This window comes from Erythrolamprus reginae, chromosome 11, assembly GCF_031021105.1.
Source record: "Erythrolamprus reginae isolate rEryReg1 chromosome 11, rEryReg1.hap1, whole genome shotgun sequence".
Taxonomy (NCBI): Eukaryota; Metazoa; Chordata; class Lepidosauria; order Squamata; family Dipsadidae; genus Erythrolamprus; species Erythrolamprus reginae.
Genome location: NC_091960.1, coordinates 8606433 through 8632509, shown reverse-complemented (window position 1 = coordinate 8632509; position 26077 = coordinate 8606433). Strand labels below are relative to the sequence as shown.

At 45.9% G+C, this 26077-nt stretch overlaps 1 protein-coding gene across 1 annotated transcript in view; it reads left to right on the top strand.

Annotated features, from left to right (window-relative positions):
- USF2 (upstream transcription factor 2, c-fos interacting) overlaps positions 1-25494 on the top strand; it is a 36575-nt gene extending 11081 nt beyond the window's left edge. Inside the window, exons 2-10 of the mRNA XM_070764693.1 lie at positions 4965-5011; positions 8011-8126; positions 8592-8711; positions 13273-13426; positions 14129-14216; positions 17124-17182; positions 18420-18514; positions 21254-21382; positions 23254-25494. Of these exons, the coding sequence (XP_070620794.1) occupies positions 4965-5011; positions 8011-8126; positions 8592-8711; positions 13273-13426; positions 14129-14216; positions 17124-17182; positions 18420-18514; positions 21254-21382; positions 23254-23343 (898 nt within the window). The 3' untranslated portion in view covers positions 23344-25494. The remainder of the gene's footprint in view (positions 1-4964; positions 5012-8010; positions 8127-8591; positions 8712-13272; positions 13427-14128; positions 14217-17123; positions 17183-18419; positions 18515-21253; positions 21383-23253) is intronic.
- The last annotated feature ends 583 nt before the right edge of the window (positions 25495-26077 follow it).

The following is a 26077-nucleotide window of genomic DNA, read 5'->3' as shown; positions in this document are numbered from 1 at the left end:
GAAAGCGATTGAAAAGAACCAACAAACTGGATGGGATTTTGGGAGTTAAATTAACTCAAGTTGTCTGCCCAGGTACTTGCATTGCTTAACTGATGGGACCTGGATAAGGCCAAGCCTGTGTGATCTAATAGGTCTCTAGGAGCTATGGGGCAGGAGAGGATCCTGTAAATAGTTTAGTCCTGAGCCATGTAATGAATTAAATTTCGGTGAGAAAGAATGACAGTGAACGAACTTCACCAATTCTTGACGTTTCCCTTTCTCTCTGCAATGAATTTGGGGTGTTAAAGCTGCAAAATTACAGCTCACATTAGAGAAACATCTTTCAGCTGTGGCGAGGGGGGCGTTTGCCCAGGTTCGCCCGGTGCACCAGTTGCGGCCCTATTTGGACCGGGAGTCACTGCTCACAGTCACTCATGCCCTCATCACCTCGAGGCTCAGCTACTGTAATGCTCTCTACATGGGGCTACCTTTGAAAACAGATCGTGCAGAATGCAGCTGCGAGAGCTATCATGGGCTTTCCCAAAAATGCCCATGTAACACCAACACTCCGCAGTCTGCATTGGTTGCCAATCAGTTTCCGGTCACAATTCAAAGTGTTGGTCATCACCTATAAAGCCCTTCATGGCACTGGACCAGGGTATCTATGAGACTGCCTTCTGCCGCACGAATCCCAGCGACCGGTTAGGTCCCACAGAGTGGGGGTTCTCCGGGTCCCGTCAACAAAACAATGTCGTTTGGCGGGGCCCAGGGGAAGAGCCTTCTCTGTGGCGGCCCCAACCCTCTGGAATCAACTCCCCCCCGGAGATTAGAATTGCCCCCACCCTCCTAGCCTTTCGTAAGCTCCTTAAAACCCACCTCTGCGGTCAGGCATGGGGGAACTGAGATTTTCTTTCCCCCTAGGCCTTTACAATTTATGCATGGTATGTTTGTTTGTTTGTATGGATGTTTAGTTTTATAATAAGGGTTTTTTTTAGTTGTTTTTAGTATTGGATTTACATGATGTTTTTTATTACTGTTGTTAGCCGCCCTGAGTCTACGGAGAGGGGCAAAATACAAATACAAGAAAGAAAGAAAGAAAGAAAGAAAGAAAGAAAGAAAGAAAGAAAGAAAGAAAGAAAGAAAGAAAGAAAGAAAGAAAGAAAGAAAGAAAGAAAGAAAGAAAGAAAGAAAGAAAAAAAGAAATTTTAGGAGGGGCATCCTAAATACAAAAAGATCCCCCCCCCAAAAAAAACCCCACATACACATACTACTGCTAAAAAGGAAGTGTTTACATGCATGAAAATACTTACGTCAGTGTCCTTGTCCCATCAAAGGAGGTTTCTAAACTATTCTTGAACTAGGGAAATTCCTTGGGTAGCTTCTATTGTTCTGCAAAAAGTGATACATGGATTTCCAAATAAATAAACACCGGGATTTCCAAATGCAGTCAAGACTGTTAGGAAAGCAAGCGTGGGACAACCCCGTTGGCAGCGGGGTGGGGTGGGGGCAGAACTTCCAAGGGCCAATTCTAAATATCACTCATTCAGCGCCGTCATAACTTTATCTAGTCCTCAAAGCAAGGATTCCCTGTCCTTTTTCCTTGTGTTTCCAAATGGTGCTCGCTCAGACCTGCCCGTTTCATCGAAATAATCTAAATAATAAATGCCTGAGGTTGCAAAAATAATTCCATTTGCAAAGAAAAGGACAAGATTGCCAAATTGCCATTAGAGTTTCTTCTTCCTGTATACTCAAAGGTCTTGGGCGGTGATGGCGAACCTTTAAGGCACTGAGTCACATGCATGCCCAATGATCCCTAACATTAGAAAACGGCGCACGACAATTAAAGTTGTGCGCAGTTCTCTAGTCACATGCTCGGTTGCGCAGTAGCGTAGCCTCTGATATATGCGGCCTTCTGCATTGGTTGCCGGATCAATTTCCGGTCACAATTCAAAGTGTTGGTTATGACCTACAAAGCCCTTCATGGCATCGGACCAGAATATCTCCGGGACCACCTTCTGCCGCATGAATCCCAGCGACCGGTTAGGTCCCACAGAGTTGGCCTTCTCCGGGTCCCGTCGACTAAGCAATGTCGTTTGGCGGGACCCAGGAGAAGCGCCTTCTCTGTGGCAGCCCCGACCCTCTGGAACCAGCTCCCCCCAGATGTCAGAGTTGCCCCCACCCTCCTTGCCTTTCGCAAGCTCCTTAAAACCCACCTCTGTCGTCAGGCATGGGGGAACTGAAATTTTTTTCCCTTCCCCCTAGGCTTATAGAATTTACAGTGATCCCCCGGGTATTGCGATCCCGATCATTGCGAAACGGCTATATGGCAATTTTTAAACCCGGAAGTACAAACACCATCTGCGCATGCGCCCCCTTTTTTTCTATGGGCACGCATGCGTAGATGGCGCCGGGCAGATCAGCTGCTGGGCGGCTTCCCTGGGTCTCCTCTTGCTGGCGGGAGGGCGAGAAGCCCCCCCCAGCACCCGCTCGCCCGCCGTTCGCCGCTCACCCGCCCTTCGCCCGGCCACCCGCCGTTCGCTCGCTGCTCGCCCACCGTTCGCCGCTCGCCCGCCCTTCGCCCGGCCACCCGCCGTTCGCTCGCTGCTCGCCCGCCCTTCGCCGCTCGCCTGCCCTTCGCCCAGCCACCCGCCATTCGCTCGCTGCTCACCCGCCCTTCGCCGCTCGCCCGGCCACCCGCCCTTCGCTCGCTGCTCGTTCGCCGCTCGCCCGCCCTTTGCCTGGCCACCCGCCGTTCGCTCGCTGCTCGCCCAGCCACCCGGGTTCGTTTGGCTTCGGGACATGCCAGCGGCGACGTTTTAAAACAGCCGCGCGGCTTCCCAACTGAGTCCCGAAGCCAAACGCGGAAGTTCGCCTTTGACTTCGGGACTCAGTTGAGAAGCCGCGCAGCTGTTTTAAAACGTCGCCGCCGGCATGTCCCGAAGCCAAACGAACCCGGGTGGCCGGGCGAGCAGCGAGCGAACGGTGGGTGGCCGGGCGAAGGGCGGGCGCGCGGGCAGGCAGGTGGCGGATAAGCGGCGGGCGCGGCAGCAGCAAGGAGTTTGCGTGGGCGGCGGGGAAACCCCAATCTTCGGCTCCTCGCTGCTGCGGCGGAAGTAAAAACACCATCTGCGCATGCGCAGATGCTGTTTTTACTTCCGCAGCGCTACTTCGCGAAAACCCGATCATTGCTAGGGGTCCTGGAACGGAACCCTCGTAATGATCGGGGGATCACTGTATACATGGTATGCTTGTTTGTATGATTGGTCTCTTAAATTGGGGGTTTTAAGATTATTTTTTAATATTAGATTTGTTACATTGTCTTTTTTATTGTTGTTAGCCGCCCCGAGTCTTTGGAGAGGGGCGGCATACAAATCAAATCAAATCAAAACAAACAAACAAACAAACAAATAAATAAATCCCAGCGGCCAATTAGGTCCCACAGAGTTGGCCTTCTCCAGGCCCCGTCGACTAAACAATGTTGTCTGGCAGGGCCTAGGGGAAGAGCCTTCCCTGTGGTGGCCCCGGACCTCTGGAATCAACGCCCTCCGGAGATTCGGACTGCCCTCACCCTCCTCGCCTTGCGCAAGAGCCTAAAGACCTATCTATGTCGCCAGGCATGGGGTAACTAATGTATCCCCTTTTCTGATCATTAAGAGTTATGTGTGTTTATGATTGTGTAGTATCGTTTGTTTTTTAAGATAGTGGGTTTTAATTATAGTTTTAATCATTAGATTAGTATTGTATTGTTTTATTATTGCTGTGAGCCACCCCGAGTCTTCAGAGAGGGACGGCATGCAAGTCTAATAAATTATTATTATTAATTATTATTTTAAAATGGTGCATGGCAGGTGGAATGTTGCACATGCCCGCACAAAAAGCCAGAAACCCAAAGACCATGCATAATGTCGTCTGGCGGGACCCTGGGAAAAAGCCTTCTCTGTGGCGGCCCCGACCCTCTGGAACCAGCTCCCCCTGGAGATCAGAATTGCCCCCACCCTCCTTGCCTTTCGTAAGCTCCTTAAAACCCACCTCTGTTGTCGAGGCTTGGGGGAACTGAACTACCCTTTTCCCCCTAGGCCTATACAATTTATGCATGGTATGTTTATGTGTATGTAGATCCTCGGAACAAACTTCCAGCAGACGTGGTTGGTAAATCCACAGTCACTGAATTTAAACATGCCTGGGATAAAGATATATGCATCCTAAAATAAAATACAAAAAATAGTATAAGGGCAGACTAGATGGACCAAGAGGTCTTTTTCTGCTGTCAGTCTTCTATGTTTCTATGTTTGGTTTTAATAAGGTTTTTTAAATTATTTTAAACATTAGATTTGTTACATGCTGTTTATTACTGTTGTTAGCCGCCCCGAGTCTACGGAGAGGGACGGCATACAAATCAAATCAATCAATCAATCAATCAATCAAATAAATAAATAAATAAATAAATATCTAATTCTGTTAGGAGGAGCAGAAATGCATTTTGAGATGCGCCCTCTCTCAACTAGTCATTGATCATTGGATTTCTGTCTTTTCATTTGGGGATACCAGAAGCTTATTTATCATGAATTGTGACCCTGGCCCATACAAAGTCTTATTTTCTGTGCCAACTGCTCCATCGTTGGCTTCTGATATCTTTCTGCCCAAGTGAATACCAGAGGCTGGAGGCTAAAATTCAAAGTGCTCTATGCTATGTTCCTGTAAAACAGGGCAGCAAACCAAAGCTATTTTTGCAGTTTCTGAGTTGCTTTTATTTTTTGCAATTGATTGCAAAACTCCTTGAAAAGGAGGCAACAATTTGGTGTTGGGGGGAGGAAGCGGGAAGAGATTCTGTAGGCTGCTAAAAACTTCTCGTCTGGCTCATTTTGGTCCTACGAGGGTTAAAATGAAACCACCTCTATGTTTAATTTTTGAGTTCCCTCCCTTCCCCATATCTAGCAGGAAGGAAATAGAGCTGAATTCTTTTTTTTTTTCCTTTTGTGTTTCAGCCACGAGAAAGATCAAGAAAGTGAAGATGGAGTTGAGCTACGAGAAGGTAAGGAGAACTCCTGGACTGGTCCAGAAATCTCTCAACACATGTTGCATTGGATGGATGGCATATCTGCAGGCAGAGATGTAAAAATGGGAGCATATATAATATTACTAGCCGCCCCGAGTCTGCGGAGAGGGGCGGCATACAAATCCAATAAATAATAATAATAATAATAATAATAATAATAATAATAATAATAATAATAATAATACATATCTTTGCAGCAGCAAGAATTGTATATGCACAAAACTAGAAAAACAAGTAACCACCCACAGATGTAATTAAAAAAAATATTAGATACTAAATCCATACAGAAATGGACATTAAAGATAAAAGATAAAGAAGATACAGAATATTTTCAAGCACGGGGCTTATTTTATCAATGGTTGGGATAAAATAAAAGTAGAAATTGGAAAAACAAAAATATTACTAATATTATATATTGACCCAGACAATATGCTGCAATAAGGAGATATGAGAAATGAGATATATGTTGTATGACTGAACTACTATGATTGTTTTTAAATACCATGGTACCTCTACTTATGAACTTAATTCGTTCTGTGACAGGGTTCTTAAGTAGAAAAGTTTGTAAGAATAAGCAATTTTCCCCATAGGAATCAATGTAAAAGCAAATAATGCGTGTGATTGGGGAAACCACGGGGAGGGTGGAGGCCCTGTTTCCTCCCAAGAGATACCTAGAAAGGCCCCATAGAGGCTTCTCCCTGCCTTTTCTGGCCCTGTTTCCTCCCAGGAGATTCCTAGAGTGGCCCCACAGAAGTTCTTCCCCACCTTTTCCTGCCCTGTTTCCTTCCACGAGGTTCCTAGAGGGCCCCCACAGAAGTTCCTCCCCACCTTTTCCAGCCCTGTTTCCTTCCAGGAGGTTCCTAGAGAGGCCCCACAGAAACCTTCTCCCTGCCTTTTCTGGTTATCGTTTCGGAGGCTCGGGTTCATAAGTGGAAAATGGTTCGGGAGAAGAGGCAAACAAATCTTGAACACCCGTTCGTATCTAGAAAAGTTTGTAAGTAGAGGCGTTCGTAGGTAGAGGTACCACTGTATTGGACTTTTAAACTGTGATTTTGAATTTAATTAGATTTGCCTTTGTGTTTTATTGTTATATTATATGCTGGGTGCTGCCATGAGTCCTCAGAGAAGTGTAGCATTAAAAAAACCCAATAAATGAATGAATGAATGAATGAATGAATGAATGAATGAATGTTAAAGAAAAATATATAAATAAACTGCAGGGGAAAAATCTCGAGCACCACCGAGAACAGCCCCCATCCACACCCTCACCCCAGTCACTCTTCTGCAAGTCCCTGGCACAAATCCACAACCCTAAAACCTGGTTTTCCTGTCTGCCAGGGCTCTAGAACAGCGGTCCCCAAATTACTGTCCGCGGGCCACATGCGGCCCGCTGAGGCCATTTATCTGGCCCCTGGGTCTTTTCCAAGGCCGCCCTGGAAAAGCAGTGAGAACGTCCCCCTCAATCTCATCTCACCCGAGGTAAAGTAAGGCTTGCCGAAAGCCAAACTGGGCACAACCCACACACATACACGCACGTACCCACCTCCTCCTCCTCTTTGAGTTGCTAGCTCCCGTTTTCTGAATGGGGATTGAATGGGAGTCCGGGGTTGGAGGGTGGAGGCTTGTCGGGCGAGTCCTCCGCGGGGAGAGAAGAGGGAGGGTGAAAGAGGGAAAAGAGAGAGAAAGAAGTGGAGAGAAAGGAAGAAAAGGAAAAGAGAATGGAAAAAGAACGAGGGAAAGAGAAGTGGAGAGGAAGGAGGGAGGGAAGGAAGGAAGGGGGAGAAAGAGAGGGAGAGAGAAAGGGAGGGAGGGAGGAAGAGAGATAGCAAGAGAGAGAGAGAGAAAGAGACAGAGAGAAGAGAGAAGAGACAGAAAGAAAGAGAGAAAGAAAGCCAGAGAGAGAGAGAGAAAGAAAGAGAGAGAGAGAGAGAAAGCAAGAGAGAGAGAAAGAAAGAAAGAGAGAAAGAAAGCAAGAGAGAGAGAGAGAGAGAAAGAAAGAGAGAGAGAAAGAAAGCAAGAGAGAGAAAGAAAGAGAGAAAGCAAGAGAGAGAGAAAGCAAGAGAAAGAGAGAGCAAGAGAGAGAGAGCAATAGAGAGAGAAAAAGAAAGAAAGAGAGAGAGAGAAAGCAAGAGAAAGAGAGAGAGAGAGAGAGAAAGCAAGAGAAAGAGAGAGAGAGAGAGAGAGAAAGCAAGAGAAAGAGAGAGAGAGAGAGAGAAAGCAAGAGAAAGAGAGAGAGAGAGAGAGAAAGAGAGAGAGAGAGAGAGAAAGCAAGAGAAAGAGAGAAAGAAAGCAAGAGAGAGAGAGAAAGCAAGAGAAAGAGAGAGAGAGAGAGAAAGCAAGAGAAAGAGAAAAAGAAAGAAAGAGAGAGAGAGAAAGCAAGAGAAAGAGAGAGAGAGAGAGAGAAAGAGAAAGAGAGAAAGAAAGCAAGAGAGAGAGAGAAAGCAAGAGAAAGAGAGAGAGAGAGAGAGAAAGCAAGAGAAAGAGAAAAAGAAAGAAAGAGAGAGAGAGAAAGCAAGAGAAAGAGAGAGAGAGAGAGAGAAAGCAAGAGAAAGAGAGAGAGAGAGAGAGAAAGCAAGAGAAAGAGAAAAAGAAAGAAAGAGAGAGAGAGAAAGCAAGAGAAAGAGAGAGAGAGAGAGAGAAAGCAAGAGAAAGAGAGAGAGAGAGAGAGAAAGCAAGAGAAAGAGAGAGAGAGAGAGAGAGAAAGCAAGAGAAAGAGAGAAAGAAAGCAAGAGAGAGAGAGTGTGTGCGAGAGAGAGACAAAGAAATAAGGTATGTGCAGTGTGCATAGGAATCTGTTCATAGGTTTTTTTTATAGTCTGGCCCTCCAACAGTCCAAAGGACAGTGAACTGGCCCCCTGTGTAAAAAGTTTGGGGACCCCTGCTCTAGAATTTACTAGATGTTGTTAAGCTTTCCGGGCTGTTGGTCAAAAAAGCTGTGGATTGAAAATCTCTTTTTTTTCCCCTTTCTCGGCCAGGGGACGGCACAAGCGCAGACGAACAGGCAGCAGTGGCTATTGCCAGTGTCCAGCAAGCAGCCTTTGCAGACCATAATGTCCAGTATCAGTTTCGAACAGAGAACAATGGAGGACAGGTAATGGGAAAGTTGGGTTTGGGAGTTTGGATGGAGCTCCAGTATGCACAGCACTGGAAAAATGAGGAACTACTCATAGAATAGAATAGAAATTCTTTATTGGCCAAGTGTGATTGGACACACAAGGAATTCGTCTTGGTGCATAGGCTCTCAGTGTACATCATTGCACCCCACCCCACAAAGTGTTTTTCGTTGCAGAAATTATCCCATAGCACAGGGGTCTCCAGCCTTGGCAACTTTACGACTTGTGGACTTCAACTCCCAGAATTCCTCAGCCAACCCCCTGGCTGAAGAATTCTGGGAGTTGAAGTCCACAAGTCGTGAAGTTGCCTAGGTTGGAGACCCCTGCCATAAGCGGAGTTTGATTGTCTGAGATTTTCAAGAGAGCTGAACATCACCTCCTTCCTCCCCATAAATCCCATTTCAGCCAGAAGAGTGATGTGCTTTCTACTGTTTTCCCTGCAGGTGACATACAGAGTTGTTCAGGTGACGGACAGTCAGCTGGATGGACAAACGGATGCGTCGGGAGCCGTTAGCGTGGTCTCGACCGCAGCTTTCACCAGCGGCCAGCAATCTGTTGCTCAGGTGAGAAATGGTTTGGCTAACCCCCCGTACAGTAGTACCTCTAAATACGAGCTGCTCCACATGCGAGTATTCCAAGTTACGAGCCGAGACACCAGCAAAATTTCTGTTCGACACCCGAGCTCAAATTCGGGATACGAGCCGAGCGTCCACTAGGTGGCGCAAGAATTCCATGTTTCCAGTTATCTCGGCTCAAAAAGCAAAGTCTAAAGGCATTCGTTCGAGATGCGAATTGATCGACATACGAGCTCGGCTCTGGCACGAATTGAACTTGTATGTCGAGGTACCACTGTATTAGTGTCATTGTTAGGATTAGTTGCACGGGCAATCAGGTGTTTAGACTGGAGTTGCTATTTTGATCCACCTGTCGAGTCCTTCCAAAGGCCCTGGGCTAGACAGATGTTTCATGGTGTCAGAGGATATAAGCTGTTGTGAACATAGCTGCCTTTTGCAAATGACTATTTGTAATTTTTGTCAATGGCGGTGGTGCTCCAGTTGTTTTGGTATTACACTCCCAAAGTCCCTATCGCTTTTTGGTCTTTGCATTGTTTTGCCACAGTTGCATTACTTGTATTTGCAGCCCTTTTTATTTTGTGACTTTTCCCCCCTTCTGATCGAGTTGTTACCGTATTTTTCGGAGTATAAGATGCACCAGAGTATGTCCATGTTACACCAACACTCCGCAGTCTGCATTGGTTGCCGATCAGTTTCCGGTCACAATTCAAAGTGTTGGTTATGACCTATAAAGCCCTTCATGGCACCGGACCAGAATATCTCCGGGACCGCCTTCTGTCGCATGAATCCCAGCGACCAGTTAGGTCCCACAGAGTTGGCCTTCTCCGGGTCCCCTCGACTAAACAATGCCGTCTGGCAGGACCTAGGGGAAGAGCCTTCTCTGTGGTGGCCCCGACCCTCTGGAACCAACTCCCCCCAGAAATCAGAGTTGCCCCCACCCTCCTTGCCTTTCGTAAGCTCCTTAAAACCCACCTCTGTCGTCAGGCATGGAGGAATTGAGATATGCCCTTCCCCTAGGCTTATAAAATTTATGCTTGGTATGTCTGTATGTATGATTGGTTTCTCAAATTAGGGTTTTTAAATTTAACTTAAACTTAAATATTAGATTTGTTTATATTGTCTTATTATTGTTGTTAGCCGCCCCGAGTCTACAGAGAGGGGGGGCATACAAATCAAATAAATAAATAAATAAAGTAAATAAAAAAAATAAGACGCACCTTAATTTTTGGGGAGGAAAACAGGAAAAAGAATCTGCTTACCAGGTATTCATCTGGCTAGCGTCCTTAGTCTGGTCATCTTCAGCACATTATTTTATGTCCTGGTTAGGGCTTTTAAAAAACCTTATTCGGAGAGAGTAACAATGAAAGAGTCTGCAAGTTAGTAAGAGCTGGGAAAATCATTAGCACCTAGTTAGGGCTGGAAAAAAATACCCTATAAAGACTTCGGGTTTGGAAAACATTCTTGACATAGAGTAACAATGAAAGAGCTTGCAAGCTGATAAGAGCTGGGAACATTGTTAGCACCTGTTTAGGTCTGGAGAGAAATATTTGGAGCAAGTTAGAGCAATGGAAAAAACCGTGCAAAGACTTAAGGCTTGGAAAACATTATCCGCAAAGAGTAACAATGAAAGAGCTTGCAAGCTGATAAGAGCTGGGAACATTGTTAGCACCTGTTTAGGACTGGAGAGAAATGTTTGGAGCAAGTTAGAGCAATGGAAAAAAACGTGCAAAGACTTAAGGCTTGGAAAACATTATCCGCAAAGAGTAACAATGAAAGAGCTTGCAAGCTGATAAGAGCTGGGAACATTGTTAGCACCTGTTTAGGTCTGGAGAGAAATATTTGGAGCAAGTTAGAGCAATGGAAAAAACCGTGCAAAGACTTAAGGCTTGGAAAACATTATCCGCAAAGAGTAACAACGAAAGAACTTGCAAGGTAAGAGCTTGGAAGATCGTTAGCACTTAGTTAGAGCTGGGGAGAAAAAGGCTTTGAAAAAAGCTACATTCCGAGTACTTGAATTTTCAGCCTCTTTTAGGGAGGAAAAGTTGCATCTTATACTCCGAAAAATACGGTAAGCCTGTGGCATTGTGTGGCAGGTGCTGAATTATGTTGAATTTTAAGTACTTTGCCTTCTTCATTTTCAATGACTTTTGTCTTTTTCACGGTTCCAACAATTCTCGCGGGCAGACCGATGGTTAGGCATGCACATTTCTTAGCAATTTTTTTTTCCCAGGAGTGATTTGCCATTGCCTGTTTCCTGAGGCTGAGAGAAGGCGGCTGGCTTTGCGCCTAAAGCAGGACTAGAATTCATGGTCTCTCACTTTCTAGCCTGGTACCTTAAATCAGTGTTTCCCAACCTTGGCAACTTGAAGATATTTGGACTTCAACTCCCAGAATTCCCCAGCCAGCGAATGCTGGCTGGGGAATTCTGGGAGTTGAAGTCCAAATATCTTCAAGTTGGCAAGGTTGGGAAACAATGCCTTAAATCATTGGACCAAACTGGATCTTTTTTAATCCGTTACCCATTCTTAACACAAGAGGGCAGTACCTACCTTCAGTTAATCATTCATATCTATCTACACTCCTGGCTTTCCTCTTCCTTGTTTTTCTAAATCCGTTCCCGGACTGTGTATTGATTTCCTAGTCTGCACGAAGTCTTGATTTCATTGACTTCTCCTAATGTCTAGCCCCAGCTGTCGACCGGCCTGCCACTCACATCAGCCTTAGCCAGTTATGAATAAAAACCAGGGTTTTTATTTTCTGGACCAGTCTTCCCTTCCCGTAGTGGATTCAAGTCTTCCCTTTGTTTTTTATCCATTATTTATCCTGTTTCGGGTATCCATTATTTAGAAACATAGAAATATGGAAACATAGAAGATTGACGGCAAAAAAAGACCTCATGGTCCATCTATTTCCTGTATTTTATCTATGTTTATCCCAGGCACGTTTACATTCAGTTTCTGTGAATTTACCAACCACGTCTGCTGGAAGTTTGTTCCAAGCATCTGCTACTCTTTCAGTCAAATAATATTTTCTCACGTTGCTTCTGATCTTTTCCCCCAACAAACCTCAGATTGTGCCCCCTTGTTCTTGTGTTCACTTCCCTATTGAAAACCCTTCCCTCCTGAACCCTATTTAGCCCTTTAACATATTTAAATGTTTCGATCATCGTTCTGTCCTCCAGACTATACAGATTGAGTTCATTAAGTCTTTCCTGACAGGTTTTATGCTTAAGACCTTCCACCATTCTTGTAGCCTGTCTTTGGACCCGTTCAATTTTATCTTTTTGTAGGTGAGGTTACCAGAATTGGACATAGTACAGTAATACCTTGTCTTACGAACCTAATTGGTTCCCGGGGGAGGTTCGTAAGGTGAAAAGTTCGTAAGACAAAACATTGTTTCCCATAGGAAACAATGTAAAATGAATTAATGCGTGCAACGGAAAAAAAAAACGCAAAAAAACGCCACCGCCCGGCTGCCACCTTTTGAAACAGCCAGGCGTTTCTCAGCGTTCTCCCAATGCCAAACCCGGAAGTTCAGCAAAAGTTCGGGTTCGGGTGGCCGCCGAGAAGCCCCGCCGCCCGGCTGTCATCTTTTGAAACAGCTGGGGGGCTTTTCGGCGGCCTCCTGAACGCCGAACCCGGAAGTTTGGGTTTGGCGTTTGGGTTTGGGAGGATGCTGAGAAGACCCCCGGTTGTTTCAAAAAGCGACAGCCGGGCAGCGGGGCTTCTCAGCGGCCTCCCGAACCCGAACTTTTGCCGAACTTCTGGGTTCGGCGTTCGGGAGGCCACCGAGAAGCCCCGCCGCCCGGCTGTCACCTTTTGAAACAGCCGGGGGGCTTCTCGGTGGCCTCCTGAACGCCGAACCCAGAAGTTTGGGTTTGGTGTTCGAGTTCGGGAGGATGCTGAGAAGCCCCCCGGCTGTTTCAAAAAGCGACAGCCGGGCAGCGGGGCTTCTCAGCGACGTCCTGAACCCGAACTTTTGCCGAACCTCTGGGTTCGGCATTCGGGAGGCCGCCGATAAGCGCCGCTGCCCGGCTGTCACCTTTTGAAACAGCTAGGGGGCTTCTCGGCGGCCTCCTGAATGCCTAACCCGGAAGTTCGGGTTTGGCGTTCGGGTTCAGGAGGACGCTGAGAAGCCCCCCGGCTGTTTCAAAAGGTGACAGCCGGGTGGCGGGGCTTCTCAGCGGCGGCGGTAGGTTCGTAAGATGGAAAAAGTTCGTAAGAAGAGGCCAAAAATTTCCAAACCCCGGGTTCGTATCTCGGATTGTCCATATGGCGAGGGGTTCGTATCATGAGGTACCACTATATTCCAAATGTGGTCTCACCAGCGCTCTATACAGCAGGGTCACAATCTCCCTCTTCCTGCTTGTTATACCTCTAACTATGCAGCCAAGCATCCTACTCGCTTTCCCTACTGCCTGACCGCACTGTTCACCCATGTTGAGACTGTCAGAAATCACCGCCCCTAAATCCTTCTCTTCTGGATGTTTTATCTCACTTTGGGTGGTTTGCTGCCACAGACAAACAACTGTGTCTTCTTCTGCTTCCAGGCTGTGATTCAGAACCCTTTCAGTAACGGTGGGAGCCCGGCCACAGATGCTGTCAGCGCCGAAGCCCGCTTCGCCTACTTCCCTGCGTCCACGGTGGGCGATGCCACGGCGGTTTCCGTGCAGACAACCGATCAGTCGTTGACACAAGCTGGAGGTAGAAAATCAGGGACGCCAGAAAGTTTGGGGTGGCTTGGATGGTCTCTGCATCTCTTGGACTACCACCCCTACAATCCCCGGTCATTGACCATGAAGCCCAGACTAGTTCAAGGCTACTACCTAGCTAGAAGTCTATAGTTATAGTCAGTGATGTGCTGCTAGCCGCTGGCGCTCACGGTGTGTTCCAAGAGGAAGAGCGGGACCCAGGGGAAGAGCCTTCTCTGTGGCGGCCCCGACCCTCTGGAACCAGCTCCCCCCAGATATCAGAGTTGCCCCCACCCTCCTTGCGTTTCGTAAGCTCCTTAAAATCCACCTCTTTCGTCAGGCATGGGGGAATTGAAATTTCCCTTCCCCCTAGGCTTATAGAATTTATACGTGGTATGCTTGTATGTATGATTGGTTCTTTAAATTGGGGGTTATTTAGATTGTTTTTAATATTAGATTTGTTTACATTGTCTTTTTATATTGTTGTTAGCCGCCCCGAGTCTTCGGAGAGGGGCGGCATACAAATCTAATAAATACAAATACAAATATACCGTTTAAACTCAAGAGCAATGTCTCTATTTACATATTATAAGTTTTTCCTTTGCTCTTTAAGGAAAATATTGCAGCGCAGTGCAACTCTTACAGGCATCCTCTTTGCCCATTTTTTGTCATTCCTTTGGTGGCGTAATACCTTCTCTCCACGTTGCTCCTTCAGGTCAGTTCTACGTGATGATGACCCCACAAGACGTGTTGCAGACCGGAACGCAACGTACCATAGCCCCCCGCACCCACCCCTATTCCCCGTACGTATTTCTTCAGGCAAAAACTTGGAAGTTTCAAACAAGGTCTTGCAGTCGGGGAAGTTCTGGGCATTCTGTAGTTTGGTTGTGGGGGAGGGCAAGGAAGGAGAGAAATATACAGTGGTACCTCTACTTAAGAACTTAATTCGTTCCGTGACCAGGTTCTTAAGTAGAAAAGTTTGTAAGTAGAAGCAATTTTTCCCATAGGAATCAATGTAAAAGCAAATAATGCGTGCCAACCCATTAGGAAAGAAATAAAAGCTCGGAATTTGGGTGGGAGGAGGAGGAAGGAGAGGAGGAGGACAGTCGCTGCTGAAGGAAGAAGGGGAGGGGAATAAAAAAATCCCAAATTTTAAGGCTTAAAAAAAGAGGGGGGGACTCTGAGGCAGCACCCAGAGAAAGGAAAATGCTCCGTTCACTCTGGGCTGCCCAGAGTGAAGGGAGCATTTTCTCTGGGTGCTGGCAGAGGTTTATTCCCTCTCCAAGCACCCAGAGAAAGGAAAACGCTCCGTTCACTCTGGGCTGCCCAGAGTGAAGGGAGCATTTTCTCTGGGTGCTGGCAGAGGTTTATTCCCTCTCCAAGCACCCAGAGAAAGGAAAACGCTCCGTTCACTCTGGGCTGCCCAGAGTGAAGGGAGCATTTTCTCTGGGTGCTGGCAGAGGTTTATTCCCTCTCCAAGCACCCAGAGAAAGGAAAACGCTCCGTTCACTCTGGGCTGCCCAGAGTGAAGGGAGCATTTTCTCTGGGTGCTGGCAGAGGTTTATTCCCTCTCCAAGCACCCAGAGAAAGGAAAACGCTCCGTTCACTCTGGGCTGCCCAGAGTGAAGGGAGCATTTTCTCTGGGTGCTGGCAGAGGTTTATTCCCTCTCCAAGCACCCAGAGAAAGGAAAACGCTCCGTTCACTCTGGGCTGCCCAGAGTGAAGGGAGCATTTTCTCTGGGTGCTGGCAGAGGTTTATTCCCTCTCCAAGCACCCAGAGAAAGGAAAACGCTCCGTTCGCCCTGGACTGCCAAAGCCTCCTTAAGCACCACCGAAAGGCTCCTCTGGCAGCCCAGAAAAGCCTGAGATGGTCGGGATTTAAGGGGGAATGGCAGGGAACTGGCCAGGCCTTCATGCCGCTCTCAAATTTCCTGGGAAATTTTTCCGGGCTCAGGTTCTTAAGTAGAAAATGGTTCTTAAGTAGAGGCAAAAAAATCTTGAACACCCAGTTCTTATCTAGAAAAGCTCTTAAGTAGAGGCGTTCTAAAGTAGAGGTAGCACTGTACACCGTATTTTTCGGAGTATAAGATGCACCTTGTTTTGGGGGGAGGAGAATAGGGAAAAGAATCTGCTTACCAGATATTCATCTGGCTAGCATCCTTAGTCTGGTCAGCTTCAGCACAGTATTTTATCCCCTGGTTAGGGCTTTAAAAAAAACCTTATTTGGAGAGAGTAACAATGAAAGAGCTTGCGAGCCAGTAAGAGCTGGGAAAATCATTAGGGCTGGAAAGAAATATTTGGAGCAAGTAGAGCAATGAAAAAAAAAACTGCAAAGATTTAGGGCTTGGAAAACATTCTTGACAGAGAGTAACAATGAAAGAGCTTGCAAGTGGGTAAGAGCTGGGAACATCATTAGTACCTGGTTAGGGCTGGAAATAAAACATTTGGAGCAAGTTAGAGCAATGAAAAAAACATGCAAAGACTTAGGGCTTGGAAAACATTCTTCGCAAAGAGTAACGATGAAAGAACCTGCAAGGGAAGAGCTGGGGAGATTGTTAGCACCTAGTTAGGGCTGGGGAAAAATAGCTTTGAAAAAAGCTACATTCAGAGTATAAGACGCACCTGAATTTTCAACCTCTGTTAGGGAGGAAAAAGGTGTGTCTTATATTCTGAAAACTACAGTAATATGATATAATATATAATATGCATATATACTAATACAGTGATCCCTCGATTTTCGCTATCTCGATCTTCGCGAAACGCTATATCGCGATTTTTCCCACCCGATGACGTCACTCTCTTCCTTTCTCATCTTTCTCTCTCTCTTTCTCTTGCTTCTTCCTCTCTCACACTCTCTTCCTCCCTCTCTCATCTCTTTCTTTCCTTTTCTCTCTTTCTCTATCTCTCCTCCTCTTGCTCTCGAGCGGCGGGCGGGCGAGTGAGCGGCGGGCGGGCAGCAGCGAGGAGCCGAAGATCGGGGTTTCCCCTTTGCGTGGGCGGCGGGGAAACCCCGATCTTCGGCTCCTCGCTGCTGCGGCGCTGCCGAGCAGATCAGCTGCTGGGCGGCCGAAGAAACCTTCCCTGGGTCTTCCCCGCCGCCCACGCAAACTCCACCATCTGCGCATGCGCGGCCATGGAAAAAGGGCGCGCATGCGCAGATGGTGTTTTTACTTCCGCACCACTATATCGCAAAAAATCGAGTATCGCGAGGGGTCTTGGAACGTAACCCTCGCGATACTCGAGGGATCACTGTATATACTGCTCAAAAAAACAAAGGGAACATTCAAATAACACATCCTAGATTTGAATGAATGAAATATTCTCATTGAATACTTTGTTCTGTACAAAGTTGAATGTGAAACAATAGCAGGTGAAATTGATTGTCAATCAATTGTTGCTTCCTAAGTGGACAGTTTGATTTCACAGAAGTTTGATTTACTTGGAGTTATATTGTGCTGTTTAAGCGTTCCCTTTATTTTTTTTGAGCAGTGTATTTTCCCCTCTGGGCACAATAAGAATATATCTTATAATATATATTATTATTATTAGCCTCCAATGGGAATAGGGGATGTCCCCTTGCATTCAGGGGGTTTTTTTTGAGCTGTGTATAAAACAAATAAGAAAACGTTTTGTCAGTTCTGAGATGGGAACAGGGTTTCTGGAAGCTGCTTTGCTTCTGGTTCGTTCATCTCCCTTCCTTGAAATTCTAGGAAAATGGACGGGACACGGACGCCCCGAGACGAGAGGCGAAGAGCTCAGCATAATGAAGGTAAGCCTTGTGGGGAAGAGCCATGGGGAAGGGCCTTCTCTGTGGTGGCTCTGGTCCTCTGGAATCAACTCCGCTCAGAGATTCGCACTGCCCCCACACTTCTGACCTTTCTTAAAGGCCTTAAAAACACGGCTCTGCCAGCAGGCCTGGGGGCCATTGAGTGTTATACTCTGCTCCGGCCAGTAGATTGAATGAATGATGTATAAATGTTCAATATTGGGGTTTTAAATTGTATCTTTATCTTTGTACTTTGTATTGTTGGGCATTGGGCCAGAATACATCCGGAACCGCCTTCTACCGCAGCGGCCAATAAGGTCCCACAGAGTTGGCCTTCTCCGGGTCCCATCGACCAAACAATGTTGTTTGGCGGGCCCCAGGGGAAGAGCCTTCTCTGTGGCGGCCCCGGCCCTCTGGAATCAACTCCCCCCAGAGATTAGAACGGCCCCCACCCTCCTTGTCTTTCGCAAATTACTCAAGACCCACCTTTGTCGCCAGGCATGGGGGAGTTAAGTTATCCTTTCCCCCTAGGCTATTACAAGTTATGCATGGTATGTTTGTGTCTATGTTTGGTTTTTATAATAAGGGTTTTTAATTGTTTTATTAAATTGGATTGTTACATGTTGTTTTTTGTCATTGTTGTTAGCTGCCCGAGTCTGCAGAGAGGGGCGGCATACAAATCCAATAAATAATAATAATAATAATAATAATAATAATAATAATAATAATAATAATAATAATAATAATTGTTGTACACCGCCCCGAGTCCACAAGGAAAAGGGCGGCCTATAAATTTATGTAACTAACTCAGGAGTCGGAAAAGTTGGCTCTTCTATGACATGTGGACTTCAACTCCCAGAATTCCTGAGCTAGCATGATTGGCTCAGGAATTCTGGGAGTTGAAGTCCACAAGTCGTAGAAGAGCCAACTTTGCCTATTCCTGAAATGAATGAATGAATGAACGAATGAATGAATGCTGAGAATTGTAGTTCAGCAACATCCGAGGGAAACACCGGTTGCTCAGATTAGATCCAACCTTCAATTGTTCATTTCTAGAGCTGCGTGGGGGCCTGTTTCTTTTCCTCCAAAGCCAATCATCCCATCCCTTCACATGTTTTATTTTATTTATTTTATTTATTGGATTTGTATGCCACCCCTCTCCGTAGACTCGTTATTGTCAGGTTGTCATGTTTGATCAGTGTCTTATTCCCCCCCCTCCCCCCCCTCTTTCTCTTTAAAGTTGAACGGAGGAGGCGGGACAAGATCAACAATTGGATCGTACAGCTGTCAAAAATCATTCCAGACTGCAATACAGACAACACCAAGACAGGGGCGGTGAGATGCGGTTACTGGGAGGAGTGGGGAGGCACAATGCTTTGGGAAGATGTTAGGATTCTCTCATAAGGAGATGCCCCAAATCGCACCCTTCCGTGGTGCCAACAAGTTTGGAGGATTTGTCTGATGATTGTTTCTCCCAGATGAATTTTCCCTGTTGGTTATCTCGTTTTGGATAATTACAGCATCCTTGGCCTGCCTATAGATGGATTTAACCAGCTTTTTAGTTCGTTATCAGTTTCCCTGATACTTCTACTAAGTATGACTAGTCTAGTGAAGAGAAGGACCAGGGGAGATATGATAGCATTGTTCCAATATCTGAGGGGTTTCCACGGGGTGTGTGTGGGGGGTTGTCAAGCTATTTTCCAAAGCAGCTGAAGGTCAAACAAGGAATAATGGCTGGAAACTGTTGTGTTTGGGCTTTGGCCAGCCGTTGCTCCCACAGATGGGAGAGATGCGGCACAAAGTGAGTGCGAAAGCCTGGCTGACAGCCAGGAAGACGTGGCAGACAGCCATGAGGATGAGACCACTGGTTCAGAGGAGTTGGCAGACAGCACGCAGGACCCAGCAGACAGCCCAGGGGATTTGGCAGGCAGTCAATCAGACAGTCTATCTTCCTTGGATTCCTCTGCAGACCAGCTCATAGACATGCGTAGCCGAAGAGCCATGCAAAGGAGGGCTCAATTAAAGGAATATTACCAGTGATCAAAGTAGCACCTGGGCTGGGTGTGGTTCTTATACTGAGGGCTGGGTGTGGTTCCCTTAATGAGGGCTAAAGGTATAAAAGGGAATAGAGGCAAAAGGCAAACTGGCTGTTTATCTGTGTGACTTTGTGGTTCCTGCTCTGAAGTTTCTGTTCCGTGCCTTTGGATTTCAACTCAGCCTTTTCAGGCACGTGGGAGGTGAAACCTCTGAGAATAGCTGTTTGCTCTCGAGACTCCAAGATCCAAAGGACTCCTGAAACGTTTCTGCTACGTGCAGGTTGTTTTTGTTTGCTTTTTCCTGTGCTTTGTATTTGGCTGATTTACGCCTTGCACTATAGTTTATTCCTGACAACAAGGACTGTTTTGGTTAACCCTTTTTTGTTTGTTTAATACAAGTTGGCTGATTAGAAAAGTACGTGTGCGTTTGCTTTCTTTTCCTTGGACTGTTACTAATTGCCTGAGCCCAGTCAGGCAGAACAGAAACTGATCAAGGAGAGATTCAACTGAGAAGCAAGGAGAATTTTTCTGACAGGGAGAGCAATCTTCATATTTTGCAAATTTCTCTAGCTGCTTCTCCTCAATTCTGCTGTCCCCTGGGATTGCGATGTCGATGATCCATACTTTCTTTTTCTCCACAATCATGATGTCTGGTGTGTTATGCTTCAGAATTTGGTCAGTCTAAAGTCGGAAGTCCCACAGTAGTTTTGCTTGCTCATTTTCGACCACTTTTTTGGGCTTATGATCCCACCAGTTCTTTGCCACTGGTAAATGGTAGTTCCGGCACAAGTTCCAGTGGATCATTTGTGCCACAGCACAGCTTATTTACATTAAGAAAACTTCATAAATACCACAAAATAAACAGAAACAAAAAACAAAACATGACCTATACAAACATATAGATATCGTCTTTCAGTTACGATTATATATCAAGTCTTAAACAACAGTATACACATTTGCCAAAGTACCCTGTTGACATTATTGCTACAGCTTATTTTATTTTATCAGCCTATTAGTTCTAATTGCTATGTTATATGTTGTCACCTAAATCTTTATTAATTTCAATCATACTACCTATTCTGCCGGTGTGTTTCAACCGCCCGTAACTACAGGGTAATTAGTCCAGGAAGACACACACCACATGATAAAAGGAAAACCCAAAAGTTTTTATAAACAGAAAAACAGAAACAGCTCCCTTTTTAAAATGTCAAAGGGATTTTCTGGTACACACAAGTCAAAGGTTAAATGCAATCCAATTGCTCACCCAATAACTGGGAAATTGAGTCCAATTCTAAAGTCCAGAGAGTCCACGCACAATCTTGAACAGCACAAAACCCACGATCTTGACGAAACAATCAATCAGATAAACTGCCATGAGGCTAAAACACCAGGCTGCACTTTTATCTGTAGCACTAATTACAGCAGCCCCACCCAACCACAGGTGACCTCATTTTCTCTTGTAATAATCCTTCAGTTGTTCTCTCCTATGCATCACTCTACGCATGTGTGGATGTGTCATTAATTCTTGTTCAGAATCCAAGGATGATACAGATGATTGATCTCCTCCTGGGCTGTCTGCCACACTCTCCTCCTCCCTGTCACTCATGTCTTCTTGGTCAGAGGAGCCTTCATCAGCAGATTCCACCGGGGGGAGCAAAACAGGCCTGCAGCATGTGGATGTCTCCCCCACATCCACAGTCCTTGGGGCAGGAGCTGGGGCAGAGCTAACCACAACACTACCTAAATCATAAATTGCCCAAATTAATTGCTAAACAACCATTTTATTTTGCATATCTAGTAAACGAAAGGAGTAACGATGATGATTATTATTGTTATTGTTATTATGATTATTACACCATCAGTGGGTTGTCTGGGCTGCACCCATAGGAACCCACCACTGGGTTCTAAGGTGTGTAAAGATGGAGGAAGGACCTTGGAGAACCCTTATGGTTTTAGGAAGATCCTTCCCACCATCCAAGGTGAGGCAAAGTAGGGACCTCAGTGGTGGAGCTGGGTCCTTGTTTTTCCTCTCTTTCAGAGCAAAGGGGGCATCCTATCCAAAGCCTGCGACTACATCCGGGATCTGCGCCAGACGAACCAGCGAATGCAGGAGACGTTCAAGGAAGCCGAGAGGCTTCAGATGGACAATGACTTGCTACGGCAACAGGTAGCTCAGCCCACCTTTTTCTCCTTTTGTTTACTTTGGGATTTGCGGCAGGCTGTCCTCAACCGCTACAGAGTCCACAATTTCTGATGCTAAGTTGAAACACTGCTTGACCCCCCTGCCCTATTTTGCGAACTTTCTTGCCACCGTTGTTAAGTGAGTCAGTGCCGTTGATAAGTTAGTAATCCGGTTGTTAAGTGAATCTGGCTTTCCCTGGAAGGTCACTAAAGGGGAATCCCGAGACTCCTGGACACTGCAACCTGTCATAAATATGTTGCCAAGTATCTGAATTTTGATCACGTGATTATGGGTTTTCACTTTTTTTCAGTGCTGTTGTTATTATTATTGTTGTTATTATTATTATTATTATTATTATTATTATTATTATTATTATTTATTAGATTTGTATGCCACCCCTGTCCGCAGACTCGGGGTGGCTCACAACAGTGATAAAACAATATACAGTAACAAATCTAGCATTAAAAGTCTAAAAGCCCCATTATTTAAAAATCATACATACAAACATACCATACATAAAACTACATAGGCAAGGGGAGATGTCTCAGTTCCCCCATGCCTGGCGGCAGAGGTGGGTTTTAAGAAGTTTACGAAAGGCAAGGAGGGTGGGGGCAATCCTAATCTCTGGGGGGAGCTGGTTCCAGAGGGTCGGGGCCACCACAGAGAAGGCTCTTCCCCTGGGTCCCGCCAGCTGACATTGTTTAGTCGACGGGACCCGGAGAAGGCCAACTCTGTGGGACCTAACCGGCCGCTGGGATTCGTTATAACTTTGATCGTTCACTAAGTGAACTGTTGTAAGACGAGGGCTACTACCTCTGGCCATAGCAGTGGTGCAGAAGTCAGGATGTCCTGCTTCACACGGCCTTGGAGGAAATCTGTAAATGCGGCAAAAGTACAACTTCAGCTGCTTGAGCATGGGGTTGGATTAGGAGAGCTACCATGTCCCTTCCAACTTTGTTATTCTGATGTGCCTATACAGTGATACCTCATCTTACAAACGCCTCATCATACAAACTTTTCGAGATACAAACTCGGGGTTTAAGATTTTTTTGCCTCTTCTTACAAACTATTTTCATCTTACAAACCCACCACTGCCATTGAGATGCCCCCCCTCCGGACTTCCATTGCCAGCAAAGCGCCCGTTTTTGCGCTGCTGGGATTCCCCTGAGGCTCCCCTCCATGGGAAACCCCACCTCTGGACTTCCGTGTTTTTGTGATGCTACAGGGGAATCCCAGCAGGAGAATCCCAGTAGCGCGATAATGGGCACTTCGCTGGCAACGGAAGTCCGGAGGTGGGGTTTCCCAGCGAGGGGAGCATCAGTGAAATCGCAGCATCGCAAAAACACAGAGGTCCGGAGGTGGGGTTTCGAGGACTTCGGTGTTTTTGCGATGCTGCGATTTCACTGATGCTCCCTTCGCTGGGAAACCCCACCACCGGATTTCCGTTGCCAGTGAAGCACTCGTTTTTGCTATGCTGGGATTTCCCTGCAGCATCGTAAAAACACAGAAGTCCGGAGGTGGGGTTTCCCATGGAGGGGAGCCTCAGGGAAATCCCAGCAGCACAAAAATGGGCTATTTGGCTTGCAAAGGGGGTGAATTTTGCGCTTGCACGCATTAATCGCTTTTCCATTGATTCCTATGGGAAACATTGTTCCGTCTTACAAACTTTTCACCTTAAGAACCTCGTCCCGGAACCAATTAAGTTTGTAAGACGAGGTATCACTGTACTTTTTTCCCCGCAGCCACCCGAGTTGCATTCCCTTTCTCTTGACTCCACTTTTTTCCCCAGTTGGATAAACTCTGCCTTTCTTCTCTTATCTCCCTCCCTCTCACCCCACCCTCCCCAATTTCCACAGGTCGAGCAGATGAAGAACGAAAACACCCTTTTGAGAGCACAGCTACAACAGCACGGAATTGAAATGGTGGGCGACGCCCCAGGGCAGTAGCCCTCTCTTCCTCTGCCTAACACGCCGAATCTCAGCCTCCCAATTCTTCTGGGGTTTTTGTTTTGTTTTGTTTTTCATTTTGTTTTATTTTTTATATATATATATCAACCGAATCCTCCTCCCGGATGACAGTGACACAGCGAAACCAACGTCAACCTCTGGATGAACGTTGCCGCCTCGCTTTGCGTTTTTGAGGATGGAGGGAGGGGGGGCAGGAGAGAGGAGGGACACAGGAGACTCGTGGGGGGTGGGAGTGGGGGGGGGACTTTTCTACCCCGTACCTTGCTACTACTGCCCTAAAAGGTGGCGTCTGGCTTTCTTCTCATCAGATACATCTTTGTCCCTCTTCCCTCGTCCTTCCCTTTCTTTTTCCCTGTATTAAGATTCAACAGAAAAAAAATCCTGTATTATTATTATTATTATTTTTTACAATAGGTTTTTAACACAGGTTCACTGACTTCCGTCACCCTTTTTCCTGGGTGGGGACATGGGGTGGGGTGGGGAGCACAAATCTTCCTTGAGCTTGGCTGTTTTAAAAGGAAAAAAGGAAAGAAAACTGCTATATCTTTTTTTTCCTTCCTTCCTTCCTTCCTTCCATCCTTCCTTCTTTCTTTCTTTCTTTCTTTTCTTCCTTGCTTGCTTGCTTCCTTCTTTTTTCTTTCTTTCTTTTCTTCCTTGCTTCTTTCTTTCTTTCTTTTCTTCCTTGCTTGCTTGCTTCCTTCTTTTTTCTTTCTTTCTTTCTTTTCTTCCTTGCTTCTTTCTTTCTTTCTTTTCTTCCTTGCTTCTTTCTTTCTTTTCTTCCTTGCTTCCTTCCTTCTTTTTTCTTTCTTTCTTTCTTTTCTTCCTTGCTTCCTTCCTTCTTTTTTCTTTCTTTCTTTCTTTCTTTTCTTCCTTGCTTCCTTCCTTTTTTCTTTCTTTCTTTCTCATCTGTTTTGCACATTTTTCGGCATCTTGCTTTGCGGAAGGCGGCGCTTCTGTTTGGACGTGAACACAGCCCCTAGGGCAGTGAAGGGCTCCCTGCCGCCAGCACTCCCAGGGTGCTCCCAGTGTCCGGCGTGTGCGCGTGCATGCGCCGGCACAAGATTCAGCTTCTGCGCAAAATCTCATGCAAGATTGCTTGCGCACGGGAGATTGGGCTGCTTTCGGCGGTTTCTTACAAATTCAAAAATTGGCAAAACTTCACCTCCTTGCATGGGACTTTGCTTCCTGCATATGTGCAGAAGCCGGATCTCACACGGGCGCGCACGTTTATGCGCATCTCCATTTTCCCTACTGGAACCACATAGCAAGCCATCCATGCTGCAGCCCACTACTGCCACAGGTACATCTGGTGAAATGGGGGAAAATACATTGGGTCAGGTTGACACAAACACACTCCGCGCACAAACCCGCCAGTTTCATTTGAACACTGCCTACGGACAGGGAGCGCACACCGTTTCACGACGAGGTTGCAAACAGCCTTATGCAAGAAAGGAAAACGGAAAAAAAAAAAATCCTTATGAATTTGCGGGCAACGTGGGTGCTTTTTTATTATTATTATTTTTTAAAAATCCCGTATGGAATTCTTATCTCGGTTTCCGGGGACTCGCAAATCCAACCTGCGGGATTTTTTTTTAAGCTGCTTTTTTTTTTTGTCCTGATGCCGAATTTTTCTCTTGTTTGTTTTTTTTTGCTCTGTCCTCGTAACTCAATTCACGACAGGTTTTGGAATCATTGTCTCACGTTCTTTTCTTTCCCATTGTTTTAAGGCACTAGGCAAAACCACCCTAAAAGTTCACCTCCCCTTCCCGGACTTTCTTACCCCACCCCACCCTCTTTCTTGTAAGTAACCTTTATTTTATTAGTTTAAAAGCGCGTTGGTATAGAGGTACGGTGTTTGTACGATAGCGGAAACCCAGGTCGATAGGAAAGGCAATAGTGGTGGTTTGAATGACTACAGGGTTTGCTTTTTGTGTGTGTGTGTGTGTGTGTGTGTTTTTGATATTATATAATTTTTTAATTAAACTTCAGCAGTGTTTTAGGATTTCAGGTTTCAAAAAAAATAATAATCAGGAAAAAGAAAGGAAATCTCTATTTTGTGTCCTTCCCTTCGACCCACTTCTGAACAGAATTTTTTTTTAAAATAAAATAAAAAAAATATGGTTCCTAAAATGGTAAAATAACTATTGTAAAAAGCAAAAAACAGACCTGATATACATACATATATATACATACATACACGCACACACACTGTATTTTTCAGAATATAAGGTGTACCTTCCCCACCCCCCTAAAAGAGGGTGGAAATGTCGGTGCGAATAAACCGAATATAGCCATTTTTATACGCCGAATATAGCCATTTTTGACCTCCCAAAGCCCCATTTTTGCCAAAAATTGCCCCCCCCCTTTTTTTCTTTACAAAAACGGGGTGCACATAAGATTTGGGTAGCCTGCATAGTGTTCCTGGATGCTAGGGGAAGGAAACAACTGCTGCTTTTGTGAAAAAAAATGGGGTTTTGGGGGGGGGGGTTGCAAAGGGTTTGGGGGGCTTGCAGAGTGATCCTGGAGGCTGGGGGTGGTGGACAAAAACATTTTTTTTCTTACTTACCTCTGCGTCTTATACACTAGTGCAGTGATTTTCAACCTTTTTTGAGCCGCGACACATTTTTTACATTTACGAAACCCTGGGGCACATTAGGCGGGGGGGGGGGGGCGGCTAAAAAAAGTTTGGACAAAAAATTATCTCTCTCTTCCT